The 23,281-nt window shown below is 48.4% G+C and overlaps 1 protein-coding gene across 10 annotated transcripts in view; it reads left to right on the top strand.

The window, feature by feature from the left end:
- The window catches only part of grik5 (glutamate receptor, ionotropic, kainate 5), a 64,100-nt gene that overhangs the window by 32,144 nt on the left and 8,675 nt on the right, over nucleotides 1-23,281 (top strand). For 7 of the 10 annotated variants that reach the window (XM_069940099.1, XM_069940097.1, XM_069940098.1 and 4 more), the window contains 8 exons: nucleotides 1,629-1,667; nucleotides 3,744-3,896; nucleotides 5,104-5,208; nucleotides 7,138-7,245; nucleotides 7,856-8,059; nucleotides 8,845-8,958; nucleotides 12,137-12,246; nucleotides 12,922-13,005. In XM_069940099.1, coding sequence (XP_069796200.1) covers nucleotides 1,629-1,667; nucleotides 3,744-3,896; nucleotides 5,104-5,208; nucleotides 7,138-7,245; nucleotides 7,856-8,059; nucleotides 8,845-8,958; nucleotides 12,137-12,246; nucleotides 12,922-13,005 — 917 coding nt within the window. The remainder of the gene's footprint in view (nucleotides 1-1,628; nucleotides 1,668-3,743; nucleotides 3,897-5,103; nucleotides 5,209-7,137; nucleotides 7,246-7,855; nucleotides 8,060-8,844; nucleotides 8,959-12,136; nucleotides 12,247-12,921; nucleotides 13,006-23,281) is intronic. The other 3 variants (XM_069940100.1, XM_069940101.1, XM_069940102.1) reach the window with 3 other exon arrangements.

The raw sequence follows: 23,281 nt of genomic DNA, 5'->3' as shown, positions 1-23,281 counted from the left end.
CCAAAAAGGATCCCTGCAGAACTCCACTAGTCACTGACCTCCAGACACAAAAGGTGTTCATTGGATATGATAAGAAGAAAGGTGAGAAACCCTCCCCTTCTTTTTTCCCATCTCCTTACTTCTAGTTTTTGTTCTCTCTCTCTCTCTCTCTTGCTTTCTTCCCTCTGTCTCCTTTCACAGAGCCAACATCAATTCTCACCTTTCCTCTTATAAGACACCTGCCTGCTTTTTGTTTATACCTTGAAGAAAAGCTCAGGCCCGAAATGTTAGTAATATATCTTTACCTTTTATGGTCACTGCAAGACTGGCTGAGTTCCTCCAGCATTGCTTTTTTTTTTAAACAATCTCAGTGTCTGCAGACTTTCGTGTTTCACCTCTTACCCGTTAGCCAGTCCTCCTCCTCCACTGTCTATTTTTGGCTCTATCTGAAAAAGGGCTCAGGCCTGAAAAGCTGGTTACCCTTTACTTCCCATGGATGCTGCATGACCTGCTAAATTTCTCCTGCACCTTTATGTGTTTCCCTCAACCCCAGCCCGTGCAGACTTTTCTTGATTTTTGGGGAAATCTCTCAGCACAGTTACTGAAGCGATTAGCACAATGCTGTTACAGCACCAGCGACCCAGGTTCAAAGTGAGAGCAGGCGTAGGAACATTTATAAATGGGGGAAAGAAGCTGGAAAAGAGGGCCCAGAGATGTCAGAAGATGTGGGAGGTGAAGAGCAAGACCATTGGGATTTCAATTCAATGCCCAAAAGTGCTGGAGAAACTCAGGAGGTCATGCAGCGGTCCATAGGAGGCAGTTTCAGACCTGAGCCCTTCGTCAAGCTATGAGAAAAAAGCAGGCAGGTGTCAGAATAAAATGGTTTGGGGTAGACCGGGGGGGCATCACAGGTTCACATGACAGAGGTGGATATGATGGGAGGGCAGAAGAGAAAAAAGCTGAGAAGAGATTGAGGGAGGGGATAGCTCTCTGTATGAAGAAGGAAGTGGGGGAGAGAGAGAGAGAGAGAGAGAGAGCACTGTGCATGTGGACTTGGACAGACATGTCGGTATGGGAATGGAGGGTGGAATTGAAATAGGTGGTCTTTGGGAGGTCCCTGCTATTGTGGCGGATGGAACAAAGGTGCTCAACAAAACGATCACCCAATCTGCGTCCAGACTCTCCGATGTAGAGGAGACCACAACAGCAGATTCACTTGGATGGACTGTTTGGGTCCCAAAATGGTGGTGTGGGCGCAAGTGGAGTATTTCATGCAGTCACAGGGGTAGGCGCTGAGGAGGCGATTAGTGGGAAGGGAGGAGTGGACAAGGGAGTCACAAAGAGGGTGGTCCCTGCAGAAGGCAGAGAGTGGAGCTAGGGGAAGAGATATGTAATTTCAATGCCCAGAGAACATTACAGCAGAGGACAGATGATGTTGTGCCTACTTGTTATATACAAAAAAAACCTTTCTCGTAACCCTCTATTTTTCTTTCATCCACATGCCTGTCTCAGAGTCTTTTATATGCCCTTAATGTTTCAGCCTCCACCACTCTCCTGGAAATGCATTCCAGGCACCTACAACTCTGTGTTTAAGAAAAAAACTTGCCACTGATGTTTCCCCTAAACTTTCCTCCCTTCACTTTGTACAGATGTCCTCTGGTGTTTGCTACTCCTACCCCGGGATAAAGGTACTGGCTGTTCACCCTCATAAATTTGTAGACCTCTGTCAAGTCTCCTCTCATCTTTCTACACTTCAAAGAGAAAAATCGCAGCTCTGCCTCACCCTCCGACGGCAATGTTCCCTATAGATAATCTCAACAGTGGGGACAGTTTCACCCGTGATGTTATAGGCTGTGTCCACTACCTTTTGCAGGGCTTTTCACTTGGGGATATTGGTGTCCCCCATACCAGACCATGATGCAGCAAGTCAGCAAACTTCCCACCACTCATCTGTAGAAATTTGTCAGGGTTTCCGATGTCGCATCAAACCTCCGCAAACTTCTGGGGAAGTAGAGGCACTGACGTGCTTTTTTTATGATATCATTTGTGTGTTGGGTCCAGGAAATATCCTCTGAGATAGTGACTCCCAAGAACTTAAATTTGCAGACATAATATAAGTCAACTTTCGTCTGCCATAAGGCAAACAAAGAGTCACCATGAGTGTTGCCCAGCGCCCCCAACAATAGAAAGAGAAGCAAAAGAGAGTCCCTTCAGAGCCACTGAGGGTCTATGGATTCTCCTCCAGCGCTCCTGCAGACTCCTGTTTGATCCATCAGCCACCCGAGCTCCAGATCCAAACTTCTGATATGATCAGGGAGCCTTCAGCATCTGAGATACTTTGGGAGCCCTTCTTGCCCTCAGCACCCTCGCAAATCCAGGTTCTGATACCAGATTCCTATGAGCCATTCTCCAGCATGCCCCATGCTGATGTGGGTCCTTCAACCATGTCGGCAGCAGCCTGTAGCAGGAACAAGTCTTTTGATGGCAAGTTGCCAACTGACTAGAGCCTGTGGGGGGGGCTCTCAGCTGCTGAGTCCCTTGCTGGCTGGCTGCCGTGGTCACCTTCCCTGTAGGGTTGTGTCCTCTGCTTCTCCTTCTCAACAGCAGGGAGGTGGGTGTTCTCGTTTCTGCCTGTATCAGTCCACTGCTCCCCGGAGTCTGTTGGCTCTCCAGCAAAGGTACCACCATTCTGGGCACTTCGTGGTTACATGATTAAAACAGGGTATTTAAAGCCTGTTCGGAACTGTTGGCAATAGAAGCAGGAAGTAGGACCCTGCAGAGTAGCGCTTGTCTCCGCTCCCCACTCTCATGGGTCCTAACCAGTGGCCGCTCCGCCATTTTTTTTTCACCTGAGTTGTTAATGTACGTTTCTAATGGGAAAGGTCCCATCACCCTTCCCCCCACCCTTGCAGCCTCTCACCTGCCTCTTCCATCTCCTCTGCCCCCTACCCTTCTCTACCTCTCCCATCTCCTTGCCCTTCCCTCCTCCCCCTCTCTCCCCCTCCATCTCATCTCCTCTCCCCTTCCCCTCTCACCCCTCTCCCTCCCCTCTCACCCCTCCCCTTTTCTTCCCCTTCACAAACTCCCTCTCTCATCTTCCCCTCTGCCTTTCCCCCACCCTCAACCGCCCCCTCCCCTCCCTCTCTGTCACCTCTCTCTTCCTTCTCCCATATCTTCTCCCTCTTCCCTTTCCCTCCATCCCCCCACTCCCTCTTCCATCTCCTCTCCCCTCCCCAGTCATGTTGTCACTAACAGCTCTCCCTCTCCCCTCCCTCCTTCCTCACCACCTTCTTTCTCCCTTACCTCCTCTCACCCCTTTCACCAGTAGTTGCCGCCACTGACACCTCTCCCTCCTTCTTCCCCTCCCCATCCCCTTCCTTCCTCTCTCCCTCCCCAGATTGCCACCTCTGACACCCCTCCCTCCCCTCCCATCCTCTCGCTCTCCCACTCCACCCCTTTCCCTCCTCTCCGCCCTCTCTCTTTTCCACACTCCCCCTCCCTCTGCTCCTCCCTTTTCTGCACCCCAAACCTCTGTCCCTTCCTTCTTTCCCTCCACATTTCCCCCTCCCCTCCACTGCTTTCCTCCCTCCCCTACCATCTCCCTCTCCAGCCTGTCCCTCCTCTCCCCTCTTTCTTGGTCCCCAGTCCCTTTCCCCTATCCTTCCCTCTCTCCACACTCCACTTCCCGCCCCTCTCTCACCCCACCCCCCCGTCCTTGTCCCCTCCAGCCATTGCTGCCGCTGACCCCTCTCCCTCCCCTGCAGCTCCCGTCGGCCCTGATGTTTGACGCGGTGCACGTAGTGGTGAACGCAGTGCGGGAACTGAACCGTAGCCAGGAGATCGGCCTGCGGCCCCTCTCCTGCAGCACCTCGCAGATCTGGCAACATGGCACCAGCCTCATGAACTACCTGCGCACGGTGAGTAGGGGCAGTGCCCTGGGATCCTCGACCTGACCTCCCCCATCCTTGCACCCCCCCCCAAAACACAGAGGTCAGGCCCCATCCTATGTTATTGGCCTGAGGTCAGGCCTCCAATGACATCACCCCCCATGCCCTGGAGGGTCAGGCCCTGTCCTGTCCTCTTCCCCTGTCCTAGAGGTCAGAACCCTCCAGGAATCCTGATTCCCCCCCCCCACCCCCCCAGAGATCAAACTCCTATTTCCAAGCCCCAGAGGTTGGATTCCCCATCTTTCCCCGTACCCCCATGAACCCTGAGGTCAGACCCCCTCTCAACCCCACCCTTACAACCCATCTCTCTGCCCCAGAGGTCAGAACACCCTTTCCTCCTGACCCCCTATCCTCCCCATCCCCTTCTCTGGAGATCAGACCGCCCTCCCAGGAATCCCCATCTCCCTTGAAAATTAAACTCCTGTCTCCCTGCCCCTGGAGGTTGGAACCCCCCCCCCCACCTTGTTCCTTCGCTCCCCAGAGATCAGACCCCCTCAGAAATCCCTGTCACCATGGAGATCAGACCCTCTGTCTCCCCAATCTTGAAGGTTGGACCTCACCTCTCCGTCCCTCCATTCCTTCAGCGATCAGACCCCCTCAGGAATCCCTGTCACCATGGAGATCAGACCCTCTATCTCCCCAATCCTGGAGGTTGGACCTCATCCCCATCCCTCCATCCCCTGGATCCCCTGCACTCCCGGCTCCCTGCTTCCCACCCCCCAACCTTCTGCTGCACCCTCACACATTGCTCAATTCGTCTCACCATTCCCCTTTCTCCCATTCCTCTTCCCTCCCCTCTTTCCCTCTCCCCTCCCAATCCCCCTCCCACTATCCCTTCCCTCTCTCACTTTCCTTCACCCCCTCCTTCCTTCAACCACACCTCACTCTCCCCTCCTTGGTTTGCATCTCTCCCTCCCCCACCCCATCTGTCCCTTACTCCTCCATCCCTTCTTGGTCTCCCCCACTCGCTCTCCCTCCCTCCTACACCCCTCTCACCCTGACTCTCCCACTCCTTCCCCCTCTCCTCTGCTTCTCTAATCCCTCTCCTGCCTCCCCTACCCCCTCTCTCCCCTATACCTCTAATTGCTCTCCCCCTCCCTCCCCGCTCCCCAACTCCTCCAATCCCTCTCCTGTCTCACCCTACCCCTGCCCACCCCATACCCTTCCCCACCCCCAGGTGGAGTACGACGGCCTCACAGGCCACGTAGAGTTTAACAGTAAGGGCCAGCGGATGAACTACACACTGCGGATCCTGGAGCAGGGCAGGGACAGCCATAGGCAGGTGGGTGATCTGCAAACCTCCCATCCAGGCATTCCCAATCCTGGCATTCCAGTCCATTGATCCCAGCATTCCTGGTCCCCAATATCCCATTCCATCCCTCAATCCCAGTGTTCTGTCCGTTGATCCTGGAATTCCATCCCTCAGTCCTGGCATTCTGTCCTCCAATCCTCGTGTTCCTGTCCTTTAATCCTGGCATTCTGTCCCTCGATCACTGCGTTCCATCCTCCAATCTCGACGTTCTATCGTCCAATCCCGGCGTTCCATCCTCTGATCCCAGCATTCCATTCCTCAGTCCTGGCATTGTGTCCTCTGATCCTCATGTTCCCGTCCTTCGATCCCGGCATTCTGTCCCTCGATCCCTGCTTTCCATCCCTCGATCCCAGCGTTCCATCCCTCAATCCTGGCATTCCATCCACCAATCCTGGTGTTCCATACCTTATCCCTGTGTTCCTGTCCCCCTATCCTGACGTTCTCCCCTTAAACCCTGCATTCTACTCCCTCGATCCCCACATTCCCATCTCCCAATCCCGATTATCCTGACCCCCTCCCCCTGAGTTCCCGTCGCCCAATTCTGGCATTCCTGTCGCCCAATCCCAGCATTCCAATCCTCGTTCCTAATTCCAGCGATCTCATCCTCCGATCCCAGTGTTCCTGTTACCTGTTCCCGACGTTCCCTGCTCCCAATCCCGGCTTTTCTGTTCTCCAGTCCCTGTCGTTGCCTGCTCCCAATCCCAGCATTCCCATCCCCTGATCCCGGCTTTCCCGTCCCGGAACCTAGCTTTCCTGTCGATCAATCCCGGAATTCTAGCACTCCCGTTTCCCCACCCCCCGATCCCAGCATTCTGTGCCCTGATCCTGGCATTCCAAATCCCCAGACCCAGCATTCCCATCCTGGCATAATCCTGGTGTTACCTTCCCCTGGTCATGGTGTTCCCATCACCCAATTCCAGTGTTCATGTCCCCTCAGCTGCATCTCCTCTTGAGCCCATGGCTGCACTAGAGGCTGGGGTCCCACAGAGAAGGCTCCACACCCAGCCGAGGGGTGGGGGTGTGGTGGGGAAAGGGCGTGGGGTGGGGGAGGGGAAGGGTAAGGTGGAAGAGGGGCTGGACGAGGGAGAGTCAAGAGGAGGTGCAGGGTATGGAGTAGGGGCAGGTGGTGGGGAAGATATGGGAGGGGTAGAGGAGGGGCGGTGGGGGGTAAGGGAGGGGCAGGGGAGGTAAAGATGGTTAGTAGGGGTGGGGAAGGGGGTGGGGGAGGGAGGGGCAGATTCAGCAGTATCAACTCAGGCAGTTATGTCGACTCCAGCTCACAAATTGGGGGTGAGGGTTGAGAGGGGGGGCAGGACTTGGGGGATGTGGGGCGACTGGGAGTCAGGGTGATAAGGGTAGGGGTGTAGATGGGTATGGGTGTGACTGGGAGTCAAGGTGATGGGATGTGGGTGGGCATGGGGGTGACTGGGTCAGGGTGTGGGTGGGTGTGGAAGTGACAGAGTTAGGGTGACAAGGGAGGGGTGTAGATGGGCATGGGTGTGACTGGGAGTCAAGGTGATGGGGTGTGGGTGGGCATGGGGGTGACTGGGTCAGGGTGTGGGTGGGTGTGGAGGTGACAGTCAGGGTGACAAGGGGAGGGGTGTAGATGGGCATGGGTGTGACTGGGAGTCAAGGTGATGGGATGTGGGTGGGCATGGGGGTGACTGGGTCAGTGTGTGGGTGAGTGTGAAGGTGACTGGAAATCAGGGTGACGGGGTGGGGGTATGGATGGTTGTGGGGGTAACTAGGTCAGGGTGACAGGGTATGGGTGGGTGTGGGAGCTGTGGGGGTGGCTAGGAGTAAAGGTGATGGATGGACGGGGGATGTTGGGGTGGGGTTGGGCTAGGGAGTCCTGGTGGGGGTGACTGACTGCGATTCTTCCCACCCCCCCCACCCCAGATTGGGATCTGGCACTCGAGCCGGGGCCTCAGCATGGAGGCGGCCTTTCTCCATGTCAACGTGTCCCAGAGCCTCATCAACAAGACCCTGATCGTCACCACCATCCTGGTGAGTGGGCCATTGCCTCACCCCTTCCCCCCATCCCCCCACCTCACTCCACCCCCACCCCCACCAACCCACCCCCCACGATCCTCATTGAGTCCCCGCATTATTCCTCTACCCCTTCCTCCCATCTATTCCCTCCCATCCATTCCCCCACCCACCCCCTCCCATATAATCTCCCACTCACCCCCATCCATCATCTCATCCATCCACCCATCCCTCACCTAGCCCCTCTCTCTCCCTCCCTCTTCCTCTGCCTCACCTCCTCTCCTTCAACTCTCCCCATCCCCCACCCTTTCCTCCACCCCTCTTCCTCTCTTCCAACCCTCCTCCTCTCCTCCAAACCTCTTCACCCTATCCCCTCCTACTCTCTCCCTCCCCTCCCAACCATTTCTCTCCCCTTCCCCACCCTCTGTGCTCTGGGTGTTCGAGAGCTGCACTCTGGAAACGTGAGAGCCTACTCCATGGATATGCAAGCCTGCACGATGTGTGTGCGAGCCCATGTGGTGGGTGTGCGAATCTGTGCGGTGGGAGGGCGTGCCTAAGGTGAGTGTGCAAGTTCGTGCATTGGGAATGCGTACCACCAAATCCAGTGTGATGCCTGTGTTCCCTGTAGGAAAACCCGTACGTGATGCGGAAACGGAACTACCAGGATCTTCAGGAGGAGGAGCAGTACGAGGGGTTCTGTGTTGACATGCTCCGCGAACTAGGGGACATCCTCAAGTTCAACTTTCGCATCAAACTTGTGGAGGACGGGCTGTACGGCGCTCCCGAACCCAACGGCTCCTGGACCGGCATGGTGGGGGAGCTGATCCAGAGGGTAGGAGTGGTCCCTCCCCAACCTCTCCACTCCTCATAACTGTAATGTGCTCCCGAACCCAACAGTTCCTGGACTGGCAAGATGGGGGAGCTGATCTGGAGGGAGGGTAGGAGTGGTCCCCTCTCCTCTTCCAGTCTCCACATCCCCCACCCTTCCCTCCTCTCTTCTCTACTCCCCTCCTCAACCTTCTCCCCCCATTCTTTATCCCCATAGATTGAAGGAAGGAGTGGGAGGGAGAGATGGAAGGGGAAACAGAAGGGAAGACAGTGACGGGGAGATGAAGGAAGAGATAGACACGAGGTGGAGAGAGGGTGAAGGGCAGAGGGAGGGAGTGTGAGGGACACGAGGGAGGGAGTGTGAGGGACACGAGGGAGGGGAGAGTGAGGAACCGACATGGGGAGAGTGAGGGTCCAAGGGAGGGGAGTGTGAAGGGCAGAGGGAAGGAGTGTGAGGGACAGAGGGAGGGGGAGTGAGGGGTAGAAGGAGGGGAGTGTTGGACATGAGGGAGGGGAGTGCGAGGGACCGAGGGAGGGGAGTGCAAGGAACATGAGGGAGGGGAGTGGGAGGGACAGGGAGGGGAGTGTGAGGGGCAGAGGAAGGGGAGAGTGAGGGACTGAGGGAGGGGGAATGTGAGGGGCAGAGGGAGGAGAGTGTGAGGCTCCAATGGAGGGTGAGGTAATCTAGGACCCTCCCTTTGATCACTCACCCCAGTGTGAGTCAGCCTGTGTGTCCCCTATTCCAGGGGTCCAGTGCAGTGCCACTCACCTCGGTTTGTGTCTCTGCAGAAAGCTGACCTCGCTGTCGCTGCTTTCACCATCACGGCCGAGAGGGAGAAGGTCATCGACTTCTCCAAGCCTTTCATGACTCTGGGCATCAGCATCCTTTACAGAATGCACATGGTGAGACTTGACATTGGCATGCACTTCCTGGGGCCCAGTGTCTTTATTCATGCCATTCCGCCATTGACATGCTCTCCCTGGGGCCCAGTGTCTCTACACACGTCCCTCTGCCATTGACATGCTCTCCCTGGGGCCCAATGTCTTTACACACGCCATTCCACCATTGACATGCACTCCCTGGGGTCCAGTGTCTTTACACAGACCCTTCTGCCATTGACATTCTCTCCCTGGGGCCCAGTGTCTTTACGCACGCCATTCTGCCATTGACACGCACTCCCTGGGGCCCAGTGTTTTTACACACGCCCCTCTGCCATTGACACGCATTCCCTGGGGCCCAGTGTCTTTACACACGCCATTCCGCCATTGACACGCATTCCCTGGGGCCCAGTGTCTTTACACACGCCATTCCGCCATTGACACACACTCCCTGGGGCCCAGTGTCTTTACACACACCCCTCTGCCATTGACATTCTCTCCCTGGGTCCAGTGTCTTTACACACGCTATTCTGCCATTGACATGCTCTCCCTGGGGGCCCAGTGTCTTTACACACACCCCTCTGCCATTGACATTCTCTCCCTGGGTCCAGTGTCTTTACATACGCTATTCTGCCATTGACATGCTCTCCCTGGGGGCCCAGTGTCTTTACACACACCCCTCTGCCATTGACATTCTCTCCCTGGGTCCAGTGTCTTTACACACGCTATTCTGCCATTGACATGCTCTCCCTGGGGGCCCAGTGTCTTTACGCACGCCATCCTGCCATTGACACATGCTCTCTGGGTCAGTGTCCTGAAACAAGCTCCCTGGAGCCGAGTATCATTTATACACACTCCTTTGTTATTGACGCACAATCTCCTGCCATTGACATTCTCCTTAGAACCCCTCTGTCATTGACACATGTTCCCTAGAGTCCAATGTTCTTTACACATGCTCCTCTGCCATTGACACAGGCTTCAAAAGGTCTGCTACATCATTTACACACGTTCCCTAAGGTGTGATGCATCATTTACACATGTTCCCTAAGTTCTGTGGCATCATTTACACATGCTCCCTACATTCTCCCCTCCTCTATTTACACATGCTCCATTAAATCTCCCCACCCAAATTTACACACATTGTCTCATACCCCTATTTACACACGTTCCCTTCAGCTCCTCACCCCTGTTTACACACATTTCCTACAGTCTCCGCACACATATTTACTCACGCTCCCTAGTCTTCCCACAACTAATTACACAAGCTCGCTACAGTCTCCCCTCTATTTACAAACACTCCTAGTCTCTCCACACCTATTTACACACACTCCTTACAGTCTTGCACCCCTATTTATACATGATCCCTACAATCTCCCCTTCCCAATTTACACACGCTCCCTCCAGTCCCCAACCCAATACCTATTTACACATGCTCCCTTCAGTTTCCACACACCTATTTACATACACTCCCTACAGTATCCAGCTCTATTGCCCCTTCCCAACACAGACTAGAGGGGCTGAGGTGGCCTGTTTTTTGTGCTGTAATTGTTCTAATATCTATTTGCACACGCTCCGTACAGTCACGTCTTCCCTATGTACAGACTCTCCCTACAGTCTCCTCTTCCCTACACACTTTCCCCACCGTCTCTCCACTCCCACAGCTCACAAGATGTGACTCACTGCTGCTATGAGATCTCCTCAAGGTCCCAGGACAAAAAATTTTGAAAAATGATTTCCCTCTCTTTGCCCCCCCCCCCCACTCAGAAAAGGCCACCCCTCCCAAGGATGGTCACTGCTGCCACTGACTGCACAAGCCTATTTATGGGGTCTGCATGCACAGCACTGTTTACACAGCCCCACCCATATTGATGAACACTCCATTTGCCATTGAAACCCTCCCTAAATCTCCCAAGACCTGTAACAAGCGTTGGCCCCTGGAGATGGAATGGAACAAAGGCTGGAGCTTTCGCTCTCTTTTCCACTCACCGGTACCGGAATAGCCACCTGATAATCTCTCTTGTCCTCTCTCTCACACACACTCTTTCTCTCTCTCTCTCTCTCTCTCTCTCTCTCTCTCCCACTACCTCTACCCTATTCCCTTCCTCTCCTCCACCCATGTTCTACCTCTCGCCCTTCCTCTTTTCTCCTCTGGATCCTCTGTCATTCTTCTCCTCATCTCCTCCCCTCCCCATCCACCCTCTCACCTCTTTCCTCCTCCCTTCTCCTCCCCTCCCCTCCTCCACCCACTCATTCCTCCCTCTTTCTTTTTCTTTCTCCTTACTCTCCCCCTCTATCCTCACCCTCTCCCCTCCTCTCTTCCTCTCCAATCATTTTCACCCTCTCTCCTCCCCTTCTCTCTGACTCCCATATCTCTCCCTTTCTCCTTCCTCCTCTGTCCCTTCCCTTCTTTCCTACCTCTCCCCTTCCCCTCCCCAACTTCCCTCTCCTTCCCCAATCTCCTTGCTCTTCCCTCTCTCCCTGGGATGCCTAAACCCCTCCCCTCCATCTGCACCACCCTACTTTCCCCTTCTCTCCTTCCCTCCTTCTCCCTCCTCCCTCTCTCCCCTCCTCCCTCTCTCCCCTCCTCCCTCTCTCCCCTCCTCCCTCTCTCCCCTCCTCCCTCTCCCCTCCTCCCTCTCTCCCCTCCTCCCTCTCTCCCCTCCTCCCTCTCTCCCCTCCTCCCTCTCTCCCCTCCTGCCTCTCTCTCCCCTCCTCCCTCTCTCCCTCCTTCCTCTCTCCCCCCTCCCTCTCTCCCCTTCCTCCCTCTCTCCCCTTCCTCCCTCTCCCCCTCCTCTCTCCCCCTCCTCCCTCTCTCCCCCTCCTCCCTCTCTCCCCCTCCTCCCTCTCTTCCCCCTCCCTCTCCCCCTCCTCCCTCTCTCCCCTCCTCCCTCTCTCTCCTCCTCCCTCTCTCACCCCTTCCCTCTCTCTCTCCCCTTCCCCCTCTCTCTCCCCTTCCCCTCTCTCCCCTTCCCCTCTCTCCCCTTCCCCTTCCCCCTCTCTCTCCCCCCTCCCCTCTCTCCCCCTCTTTCTCCCCCTCCTCTCCACCTCTCTGCCTCCTCTCTCTCACACCCCCCACCCCTCCCTCCCACTCTCCCTGCCCCTCCACCACTCTCTTCTCCCTCTGTCTCCCCCTTCCTCTCCCTACCTTTTGATCACCCACTCCTCTCCCCTGCCCCCTCTCCCTCCCCATCCTTCTCCCCAGGGTCGGAAGCCAGGATACTTCTCCTTCCTGGACCCCTTCTCTCCGGCCGTCTGGCTCTTCATGCTTCTGGCCTACCTCGCCGTCAGCTGTGTGCTCTTCCTGGCTGCCAGGTGAGGCATCTTCTCATCCCTACCCCCTCCCCCACTCCCCCCCTCCTGTGCGCCATGGCTGAATCCCCCCCCCCCCCCCCACTTATCTGCAGCCTGGGGCAGGTCAGCACCATCAAGCCCTTTCCCCTCCATGCTGGGTCCCTCTACCCCCCATCTCCACCCAATCCTAAGGGGCCCTCCGCACCCCTGATATGTTTGTTGTATAAGACTAACCAGAGACAGGAGTTGGCCACATGGTCCATCGAGCCTGCTCCCCCATTCCGTGAGATTGTGACTGATCTGTCCTTGGACTCAGCTCCACCTACCTGTTTGTTCCCCAACGCCCTCAATACCCCCACAATGCCAAAATCTGCATTTCAAATGCTTCCCCAAGCAGAGAATTCCTGGGATTCACCCCTCCCAGGGTAAAGCAGTTCTTTCTCACCTCCATCCCAAATCTACTCCCATGAATCTTGAGGCTGTGTGCCTTGGTTCTAGTCTTACCTCCCGGTGGAAACAATCTCCATTCCCTGGACCTTATCTACCCCTTTCAAGATACCCCACTCTGTCTTCCAAGTTCCAGTGAGTACATCCCCCAGATGCCTCAAGCTCCCCTCACAGGCTAACTCCCTCATCTCCAGAATCCTCTGCACCACCTCCAAAAATTGTGTATTCAGTCTGATTGCCTCATTACAGGAAGGACATGGCAGCTTTGGAGAGAGTGAAGAGGAGATTTACCAGGACTTTGCCTGAATTGGAGAATGTGTCTCATGAGGCAAGGTTAACAGAGCTATGGTTTTTCTCTTTTGAGCGATGAAGACTACTGAGAGGTGACTTAATAGAGGGACGTAGAAAAATAGGGGCAAGAGTCGGCCATTTGGCTCGTCAAGCCTACACCGCCATTCAATATGATCATGGCTGATGAGTACCTGGTTCCTGCCTTCTCCCCATACCCCTCAATCCCCTTAGCCCCAATGACCAAATCTAACCTACTCTTAAATATTGACAAGGAACCGGCCTCAACTACTTCCTGTATTCCACAGATCCATCTCCCTCTGAGAGAAGAAACTTTTCCTCATCTCAATCCTAAAAAAAACTTCCCCCCCTTATCTTTAAACTGTGACCCCTGGTTCTGGTTTTTCCCAGCATTTAAACAACCTACCTCCGTCTAGTCTGTCTAAACCCTTTTTATATGCTTCTATAAGATCCCCCTTCAATCTTCTAAATTCCAGAGAATATAAGCTTAGTCTATCCAACCTTTCATCATATGCAAGTCCTTCCATCCCTGGTATCAGTCTAGTGATGGTCTCACCAAGGCCCTGTACAGCTGCAGCAGGATCTCCCTACTCCTGGACTCTAATCCTCTTGCTATGATCGCCAACATAGATAGGGTGGACAGGCAGCACCTTTACCCCGGGGCTGGAGTAGAGGATATCTGTACAAGGTGAGGGGAGGAAAGTTTAGGGGAGACATCAGGGTAAGTATTTTACAGAGAGTTTTGGGTGCCTGGAATGCATTGCTAGGGAAGGTCATGGAAGCTGGTGCAGTAGGGACATTCAAAAGGCCCTTGACAGACACATGGATGTAATGAAAGATATGGGTGTGAAGGAGATTGTTGTTGCGTAGTGTTATATGGATCTGCTTGAAGGGCTTGTACTGCGCTCTAATATTCAGCGTCTTTCCTCGAGTCAGGAGGCCTGAACTGCCTACAGTGCTCTAGGTGCCTCACCTGGCCCCTGTCCACTGCAGCAGGACATCCCTGCTCTTGAATGCAATCCCTCCAGCAATGAAGGACGGCAGGTTTATCGACGGCGCTAAAATCGGTGGGACAGTGGAGACTGAAAATGGATCTTAAATCACAACTGGGCAAATAGGTCAAGGAATGGCAGGTGGAATTTAATTTGGATGAAGTCTATTTTGATACATAAAGCTAGGGTTGGCATTACAGCGCACAACAGGCCCTTCAACCCCTGATGTTGTGCCCTTCGATCCCTGATATTGTGCCGAACTATATATTTCTACTGGAAGAAAAACTAAGCCCTTCCGACCTCATAATTCTCTATTTTTCTTCCATTCATGTGCCTGTCAGAGTCTTTTAAATGCCCCTAATGTTTCAGCCTCCACCACCATCCCCGGCAAGGCATTCCAGGCACCCATCACTCTCTGTGTATTTTTTAAAAAAAACCTATCCCTGATGTCTCCCCTAAATATCCCTCATTTTATACAGAGGTCCTCTGGTGTTTGTTACTCCCACCCTAGGATAAAGCCACTGGCTGTCTGCCCTATGTACACCTCTCATAACCTTGCAGGCTTCTATTAAGTTTCCTCTCATTCTTCTTTGTCCAAAGAGGAAAGTCCCAGCTCTGCTAACCTTGCCTCATAAGACATTTTCCAATTCAGGCAACATCCTGGTAAATCTCCTCTGCACTCTCTCTATAGCTTTCACATCCTTTTTTTAGTGAGGTGACCAGATCTGAACTCAGTACTCTGTATGGGCATACACAGTAAATGTTAGATCCCTGGGGAGGGTTGTGGAACAGAGACACTTATGGGAGGGTGGGGGGTTAGGTCCATAGTTTCCTGAAGGAGGAGGCGCAGGCACCCAGGGCAGCGACAGGGGCAAACAGCCAATTTTGCCTTCGTTAGCCACTTAATCCAGGACCAGGGATGTCCTGTTTCAATAAGGGTGCAGAGGAAATTTACTAGGATGTTGCTGGGACTCGAGGAATTGAGTTACAGGGAAAGGTTAAACAGATCAGGACTTTATTCCCTAGAGTGTAGAAGGCACGGTAAGTGTAGCGATTAGTGCAATGCTATTGCAACGCCAACAACCTACGTTTGAATCTTTCACTGTCTGTAAGGAGTTTGTACATTCTCCCCGTGTCACAGCTATGCCCAGAACGGGACAGATCAGAGGGTTTGTTTACTGGGGCTATATGGATGGAGCTGAGGAATGGGACAGACCAGAGGGCTTGTCTACTGGGGCTGTATGGATGGAGCTGAGGAATGGGAAAGGTCAGCAAGAATTGGAGGAGCAAATCTGAAGAGAGAGAGCACAGCTGCAGGAAACATGAAGTTGTGATAGAAGCAGGTTTTTACTTTCCATATATTGATTGGGACTTCTATACTGTATAAAAAGGGCTTAGAGTGTGTCAAGTCTGCTCAGGAAAGTTTTCTAAATCAATATATAGAGGTACCAACTAGAGAGAGTGCAATACTGGATCTCCTATGAGGGAACAAGACAGGACAGGTAACAGAAGTATGTGTAGGGAAACATTTTGGGACCAGTGATCATAATGCCATTTGCTTCGTTAATTATGGATGATTGATCTCATCCTTGGGTTGAGATTCTAAACTACAGTAAAACCAATTTTGAGGAAATGAGAAAGGAGGATTGGGACGTTGTTTTCCGGCAAGGATGTGCGAGGTAAGTGGAAGGCCTTCAAAATAGAAGTTTTGAGAGTACAGACTTTGTATCTTCCTGTTAGGATTAAAGGCAAAGTTTACAGGCACAGGGAACCTTGGGGATCTGGTTAAGAAGAGGGATATTGGGGATCTGGTTAAGAAGAAGAGAGAAGTATATAGCAGTGGAGAAAATGATGTACTTGAGGAGTTTAAAACATGCAAGAAAAATCTTAAGAAGGATAAAAGAAGTCATGAGGTTGCCTTGGCAGACAATGTGAAAGAAAATCGTAAGGGTTTCTACAGGTATATTAAGAGTAAAAGATAGTAAAGGACAAAATTGGTTCCCTTGAAGATCAGAGTAGTTGGCAATGTATGGAGCCAGAAGAGATGGCTTATCTTAAGTGGGTTTTTTGCATTGGTATTTACTCAGGAAACTGGCACAGTCTTGGAAAGTAATGAAAAAAAACAGTGAGGAAATGGAACCTATACATATTGAAGAGGAGGAGGTGCTTGCTGTCTTTTTTTTTAATGTTTTTATTTTTCACACTATAAACCATATTGACCAAGATACATACAGACATTTTTCTTCTTAAATATATACAGTGTCGTTTTCTCCCCCCTTTTCCCCCCTCCCTTCCCTCCCTCCCTCACCCCCTTCCCCATTTATTTGAAGTTCAATCGATAAGATACATTAAACCCGTTAAACAATGTTGTCACTTAATAAAAATAAACAAGAAATTTTACTGAGTCAGTTCTTTTCGTTATCTTCTCCCTCTGTCATTTTAGGTGGTGGAGGTCCATGGTAGGATTTCTCTATTGTATTTCATGTATGGCTCCCATATTTGTTTGAATATTGTAATGTTATTTCTTAAATTATATGTTATTTTTTCTAATGGAATACATTTATTCATTTCTATATACCATTGTTGTATTCTCAAGTTGTCTTCTAATTTCCAGGTTGACATAATACATTTTTTTGCTACAGCTAGGGCTATCATAACAAATCTTTTTTGTGCTCCATCCAAATCGAGTCCAAATTCTTTGTTCCTTATATTACTTAGGAGGAAGATCTCTGGGTTTTTTGGTATATTGCTTTTTGTGATTTTATTTAATATCTGGTTTAGATCTTCCCAAAATGTTTCCACTTTCTCACATGTCCAAATTGCATGAATTGTTGTTCCCGTTTCCTTTTAACAGCGAAAACATCTGTCTGATACTGTTGGGTCCCATTTATTTAACTTTTGAGGTGTGATGTATAGCCTGTGTATCCAGTTATATTGTATCATGCGTAACCTCACGTTTATTGTATTTCTCATAGTTCCGGAGCATAGCTTCTCCCATATTTCATTCTTTATCTTTATGTTTAAATCTTGTTCCCATTTTTGTTTAGGTTTACCATTTGTTTCCTCGTTCTCCTTTTCTTGCAGTTTGATGTACATGTTTGTTACAAATTTTTAAATTATCATTGTGTCTGTCATCACATATTCAAAATTCCTTCCTTCTGGTAACCTCAGACTGTTTCCCAATTTGTTCTTCAAATAGGTTTTCAGTTGGTAGCATGCAAACATATCATGAGTTATATTATATTTAAAGGATAATAATTTATTTCCCGAAAAACAATTTTCTATTCTTTTGATCCCTTTTCTCTCCCATTCTCTAAAGGAAAGGTTATCTATTGTGAAAGGGATTAGTTGATTTTGCGTCAATATTAGTTTTGGTAGTTGGTAATTTGTTTTATTCCTTTCTACATGAGTCTTCTTCCAAATGTTGAGCAGATGATGCAATACCGGTGAATTCCTACGTTGCACCAATTTTTCATCCCATTTATATAGTATATGTTCAGGTATCTTCTCCCCTATTTTATCTAGTTCTAATCTGGTCCAATCTGGTTTTTCCCTTGTTTGATAAAAATCTGATAGGTATCTTAATTGTGCGGCTCTATAATAATTCTTAAAGTTTGGTAGTTGTAAGCCTCCTTGTTTGTACCATTCTGTTAATTTATCTAGTGCTATCCTCGGTTTCCCCCCTTTCCATAAGAATTTCCTTATTATTTTCTTTAGCTCCTTGAAGAATTTCTCAGTTAGGTGAATTGGTAATGACTGAAATAGGTATTGTATCCTTAGGAAAATGTTCATTTTAATACAGTTTATCCTTCCTATCAGTGTTAGTGGTAAGTCTTTCCAATGCTCTAAGTCGTCTTGTAATTTTTTCATTAATGGATGGTAATTTAGTTTATATAGACGGTCGAGGTTTTTATTTAGTTGTATACCTAGGTATCGCATTAACTGTTCTGTTTCCCGATTGTAGACCTTCTTCATCTTAGTTACATAACTTATTATTTGCCCTCTGTTGAACGCTTTCATTGCGTCCCATAGTATAAACTTATCTTTCACTGATTCCGTATTTATTTCAAAGTACATTTTAATTTGTCGTTCAATTAATTCTCTAAAATCCTGTCTTTTAAGTAGCATGGAGTTTAATCTCCATCTATACATACTTAGTGGGATGTCCTCTAGCTCTATTGCCAATAACAGGGGTGAGTGGTCCGATAATTGTCTAGCTTTATATTCCGTTTTCCTAACTCTCCCTTGAATGTGGGCTGATAACAGGAATAGATCTATCCTTGAGTATGTTTTATGTCGACCCGAATAGTATGAATATTCCTTTTCCTTTGGGTGTTGTTTCCTCCATATATCCAAAAGTTGCATTTCTTGCATCGATTTAATTATAAATTTGGTTACTTTGTTCTTTCTGTTAGTTTTTTATCCAGTTTTATCCATGTTTGAGTCCAAATTAAGGTTAAAACCCCTCCTATTAGTATGTTCCTTTGCGTATCTGCTATCTTCAAAAAGATATCTTGCATAAATTTTTGATCTTCTTCATTAGGTGAATATACATTGAGTAAATTCCAAAATTCTGAATATATCTGACATTTTATCATTACATATCTCCCTGCTGGATCTATTATTTCCTCTTCTATTTTGATTGGTACATTTTTATTGATTAATATAGCTACTCCTCTGGCTTTTGAATTATATGATGCTGCTGTTACATGTCCTATCCAATCTCTCTTTAATTTCTTGTGTTCCACTTCAGTTAGATGTGTTTCTTGTATGAATGCTTTATCAATTTTTTTCTTTTTTCAGTAAATTTAACTTTCTTCCTTTTGATTTGGTTATGTATTCCATTAATATTTAAAGTCATATAGTTCAACATAGTCATTCCATACTTTGTTTATCTTTCCTTTCCGTTTCCTCATCACCACCTTCCCTTCTTATCCATTTCTGCTTTCTTTTTTTGAACACATTATAAGACAACATTTCTAAAACATAAAATATTTCCACTATTCTCATATCTAAAATACCTTTAACCCCCCAATAGTCCCTCCCCTTTCTGAGTTGCCCTTTGTCCCTTGTCGGGCAACCACAACTCCCCTCTCCATTTGGATTTGCGAATCCGCTCGCAAGCGTCAACTGATTTCACAGTGACTTTAATTCTTTCCCACCCAGCCCCCCACCAGAAAAGTTTTTAATCTTCATAATAACAAATGTCACTCTCTCAATTCCCTCCTTACTTCCTTCCTTCCTTCCCTTTCTTTCCCTTCTTAATTCTTACCTATACTCTATTTTTTATACACACACACACACATATATATATATATATACATACACACATATACATATAGATATATACATACATACACACATACATATAGTTTGTTGTCATTTTTGTTCTTGTTACATCTCTTCATCTCTCTGTCTGTTTTGTAGTTCTTCTGCAAATTTTCGTGCTTCTTCCAGATCCGAGAATAGTTTGCTTTGCTGCCCCGGAATAACTTTTAAGTACCGCTGGGTATTTTAACATAAATTTATAACCTTTTTTCCATAGGGTCGTTTTTGCTGCATTAAACTCCTTCCTCTTCGTCAGGAGTTCAAAACTTATATCTGGATAGAAAAAAATTTTTGACCCTTGTATTCCAGTGGTTTTTTGTCTTCTCTTATTTTTTTCATTGCCTTCTCCAATATATTTTCTCTTGTTGTATATCTTAGGAATTTTACTAGAATGGATCTTGGTTTTTGTTGTGGTTGTGGTTTAGGGGCTAATGTTCTGTGTGCCCTTTCTATTTCCATTTCTTCCTGTAATTCTGGTCTTCCTAGGACCCTGGGGATCCATTCTTTTATAAATTCTTTCTTTCATATTTTTGCCTTCTTCATCTTCCTTGAGGCCCACTATCTTTATATTGTTTCTTCTATTATAATTTTCCATTATATCTATCTTCTGAGCTAACAGCTCCTGTGTTTCTTTAACTTTTTTATCAGATTCTTCTAATTTCTTTTTTAAGTCATCCACTTCCATTTCTATGGCTGTTTCTCGTTCTTCCACCTTGTCTACTCTTTTTCCTATATCTGTCATGATCATCTCTAATCTATTCACTTTTTCTTCTGTACTTTTTATTTTTTTTATTTCACTGAATTCTTGTGACTGCCATTCTTTTACTGTTTCCATATATTCTTTAAAAAAATATATATCCATGTACTTGCCCTTCCCTTCATCTTCCTTTTCTCTGTGTTCTCCCTCCTCTTCTTCTGAGTCCACTCCAGGATCTGTGTCCTTTACCTCTGTCTCTTCTGGTTTTCTTGTTGGGTTGTTTGTTTTATTTTGTTCTTCTTATTTTTATTAAAAGTGTCTTGGTGTTGGTCTTCTTCCTCTGGGTTGGTCATCTGTTGTTTCTTTGATTTCCTATTTTTATTCTCTTCCTTCTTGTTCTCGTTATTTTCTATGTTTTCCTTTTGAGAGTCTTGCTGTTGTGTTTTAGTTGTCTGTTTCAGCTGTGGAGATTTACTCCTCAGCTGGTCCCCCCTCCCGTCAGTGTTGTTTTTGTCTTGCGCATCGCGGTTGCGCACTTTTGTTTGGCTCAGTGAGCCATTTTTGTAGTCCTGAGTTCGGGGTTTCCACTGACCTCAGGGAGCGGGCTTCTCTCTCCACGGCGGGCCTCCTCATACCAGTAAGGCCTTCACCTTCCTCCTCTGACGTCCTTCCTTCTTTTCTTCCCGTTGTTTTTGATTTTTCTTTCTTCGCTGCCATTTTCTCCATACTTTCACTTTCACTTTGTTATGGTTTCTATGTTTGTGCCTTTGTTTTTTCTCTCTTTTTTTTACTTTTCTGGAGAGGGCTGGAGTTCCCCTACCGGCCACTACTCCGAAACCCACTACTCCAATAAGGGTGGATAAATCCTCAGCGCCTGACATGATATTCCCTCGGACTTTGAGGAAGACTAGTGTTGAAACTACAGGGGCCCTGGCAGAAATATTTAAAATGTCCTTAGCCACATGTGAGATACTGGAGGATTGGAGGGTAGCTCATGTTATTCCATTGTTTAAAAAAGGCTCCAAAAGTAACCCAGGAAATTAAAGGCTGGTGAGTCTGATGTCAGCAGTAGGTAAATTATTGAAAGATGTTCTAAGAGATCAGATAAACAAATATTTGGATAGTCGACATGGCTTTGTGCATAACCAATCTTATAGAATTTATTGAGGAATTTATCAGGAATGTTGATGAAGGAAAAGCTTTGTATGTTGTCTACATAGACTTTAGTAAGGCCTTAATGAGGTCCTGCATGGGAGATTAGTCAGGAAGGTTCAGATGCAGTTTAGGTTCAAGGTGAGGCAGTGAACCGGATTTGACATTGGTGAAATGGGAGAAAGCAGAGAGTGGTAGGAGATTATTGGTTCGCATACTGGAGGATCATTGTTGTTTGTCATCTATATCTGGATGATGATGTGGTAAAAATGGATCAGCAAGTTTGCAGACGACACTAAGATTGGAGGTGCTGTGGACAGTAAAGCAGGTTTTCAAAGCTTGCAGAGAGATCTGGATCAGCTGGAAAAATGGGCTGAAAAATAGCAGATGGAGTTTAATGCAGACAGGTGTGAGGTGCTGCATTATCCAAGAAAGGACGCTCATGGTAAATGATCGGGCACTGAGGACAGAGGGATCTGGGAATACAGATACATAATTCCCTGAAAGTGGTGTCACAGGTGGACAAGGTTGTAAAGAGTCTTCATAATTCAATTTTTTTTTAATTATTTAAGAATTTTAAAACTGAATCCATGGAAACATATTCAATAAAACTACAATAAAAATTACATGTGGTGTATGATATATACATATATATATATAAAACCATCCCCCATCCTTCCCTCCCCCCCCCCACCCTCCCCCAAAATATATCAAAGAAAAATAAAGAAATGAAAGAGTTGGGAGAATGGCGAAAATAAATACAAAGCTTCAATACTAATAATAATGGAACTGGGGGGTTACCAACAGGATGGGCTTTCAGAGAGTCCTTCAAATTTTCAAACCGACATGTTGTAAGTATGGGCTCCATATTTTTGAAAAAATTATACATTATGTAAGTTATGCTATTTTCTCAAGTGGAATATAAGATAAATCAAATTATTGAGTATAGGTGTTGGGATGGTGTGGTAAAATTGTAGAAGACATTGATGAGGCCAAATTTGGAGTTTTGTGTGCAGTTTTAGTCACCTAACTACAGGAAAGATATCAATAAGATAGAAAGAGTGCAGAATTTACTCAGATGTTTCCCAGACTTCAGGAACTGGATTAGAGGGAAAGGTTAAACAGGTTTGGACTTTATTCCCTGGAGCATAGAAAAATGAGGGGAGATTTGATCGAGGTGTAGATGGAGTAAATGCAAGTAGGCTTTTCCACTTAGGTTGTAAGATACAAGCCAAAGGGCATGAGTTAAGAGTGAAAGGGGAAAATCAAGGAGAACTTCTTCACACAGAGAGCGGTGGGAGTGTGGAACAAGCTGAAGTGGTGAATGTGGGCTCAATTTTAACATTGTGGACAGGTACATGGATGGGAGGGGTATGTATGGAGGGATTTGGACTGGGTGCAGGTCAGTGGGACTCGGCAGAATAATAGTTTGGCACAGACTAGAAGGGCCAGAGAGCCTTTATTTTTGGTGTAATGTTTAATGGCTATATGGTCTGCATAGGTTTCCTCCAGGTACTGCAGTTTCCTCCCTCTTTTCAAAAATGTGCAGGGGATGTAGGTTTAATTGAGGTATTTGGTGCGCACAGGCTGGTGGGCTGGAAGGGCCTGTTACTGTGCTGTACGTCTAAATGTGAAAGAATGAGGAGAAATTTTATAAATGTATGCAAAATGATGAGAGGTGCAGATAGAGTAAATACAAGTAGGCTTCTGCTGAGGTTAGGAGAGATACAAACCAGAGGACAAGGGTTAAGGATGAAAGGCAAAAGGTTTAAGGCAGTGGTTCTCAACCTTTTTCTTTCCACTCACATACCACTTTAAGTAATCCCAATGCCACAGGTGCTCTGTGATACCAAGCCATGAAAGACCCCAACAATGAAGACGCTGTTTACATCCGGTACCGCACGGATGGCAGTCTCTTCAATCTGAGGCGCCTGCAAGCTCACACCAAGACACAAGAGAAACTTGTCCGTGAACTACTCTTTGCAGATGATGCCGCTTTAGTTGCCCATTCAGAGCCAGCTCTTCAGCGCTTGACGTCCTGCTTTGCGGAAACTGCCAAAATGTTTGGCCTGGAAGTCAGCCTGAAGAAAACTGAGGTCCTCCATCAGCCAGCTCCCCACCATGACTACCA

This window comes from Narcine bancroftii, chromosome 5 (genome assembly GCF_036971445.1).
Source record: "Narcine bancroftii isolate sNarBan1 chromosome 5, sNarBan1.hap1, whole genome shotgun sequence".
Lineage (NCBI taxonomy): Eukaryota > Metazoa > Chordata > Chondrichthyes > Torpediniformes > Narcinidae > Narcine > Narcine bancroftii.
Note: the sequence above shows the minus strand (reverse complement) of the source record. Positions and strands in the feature narration are given on the sequence as shown.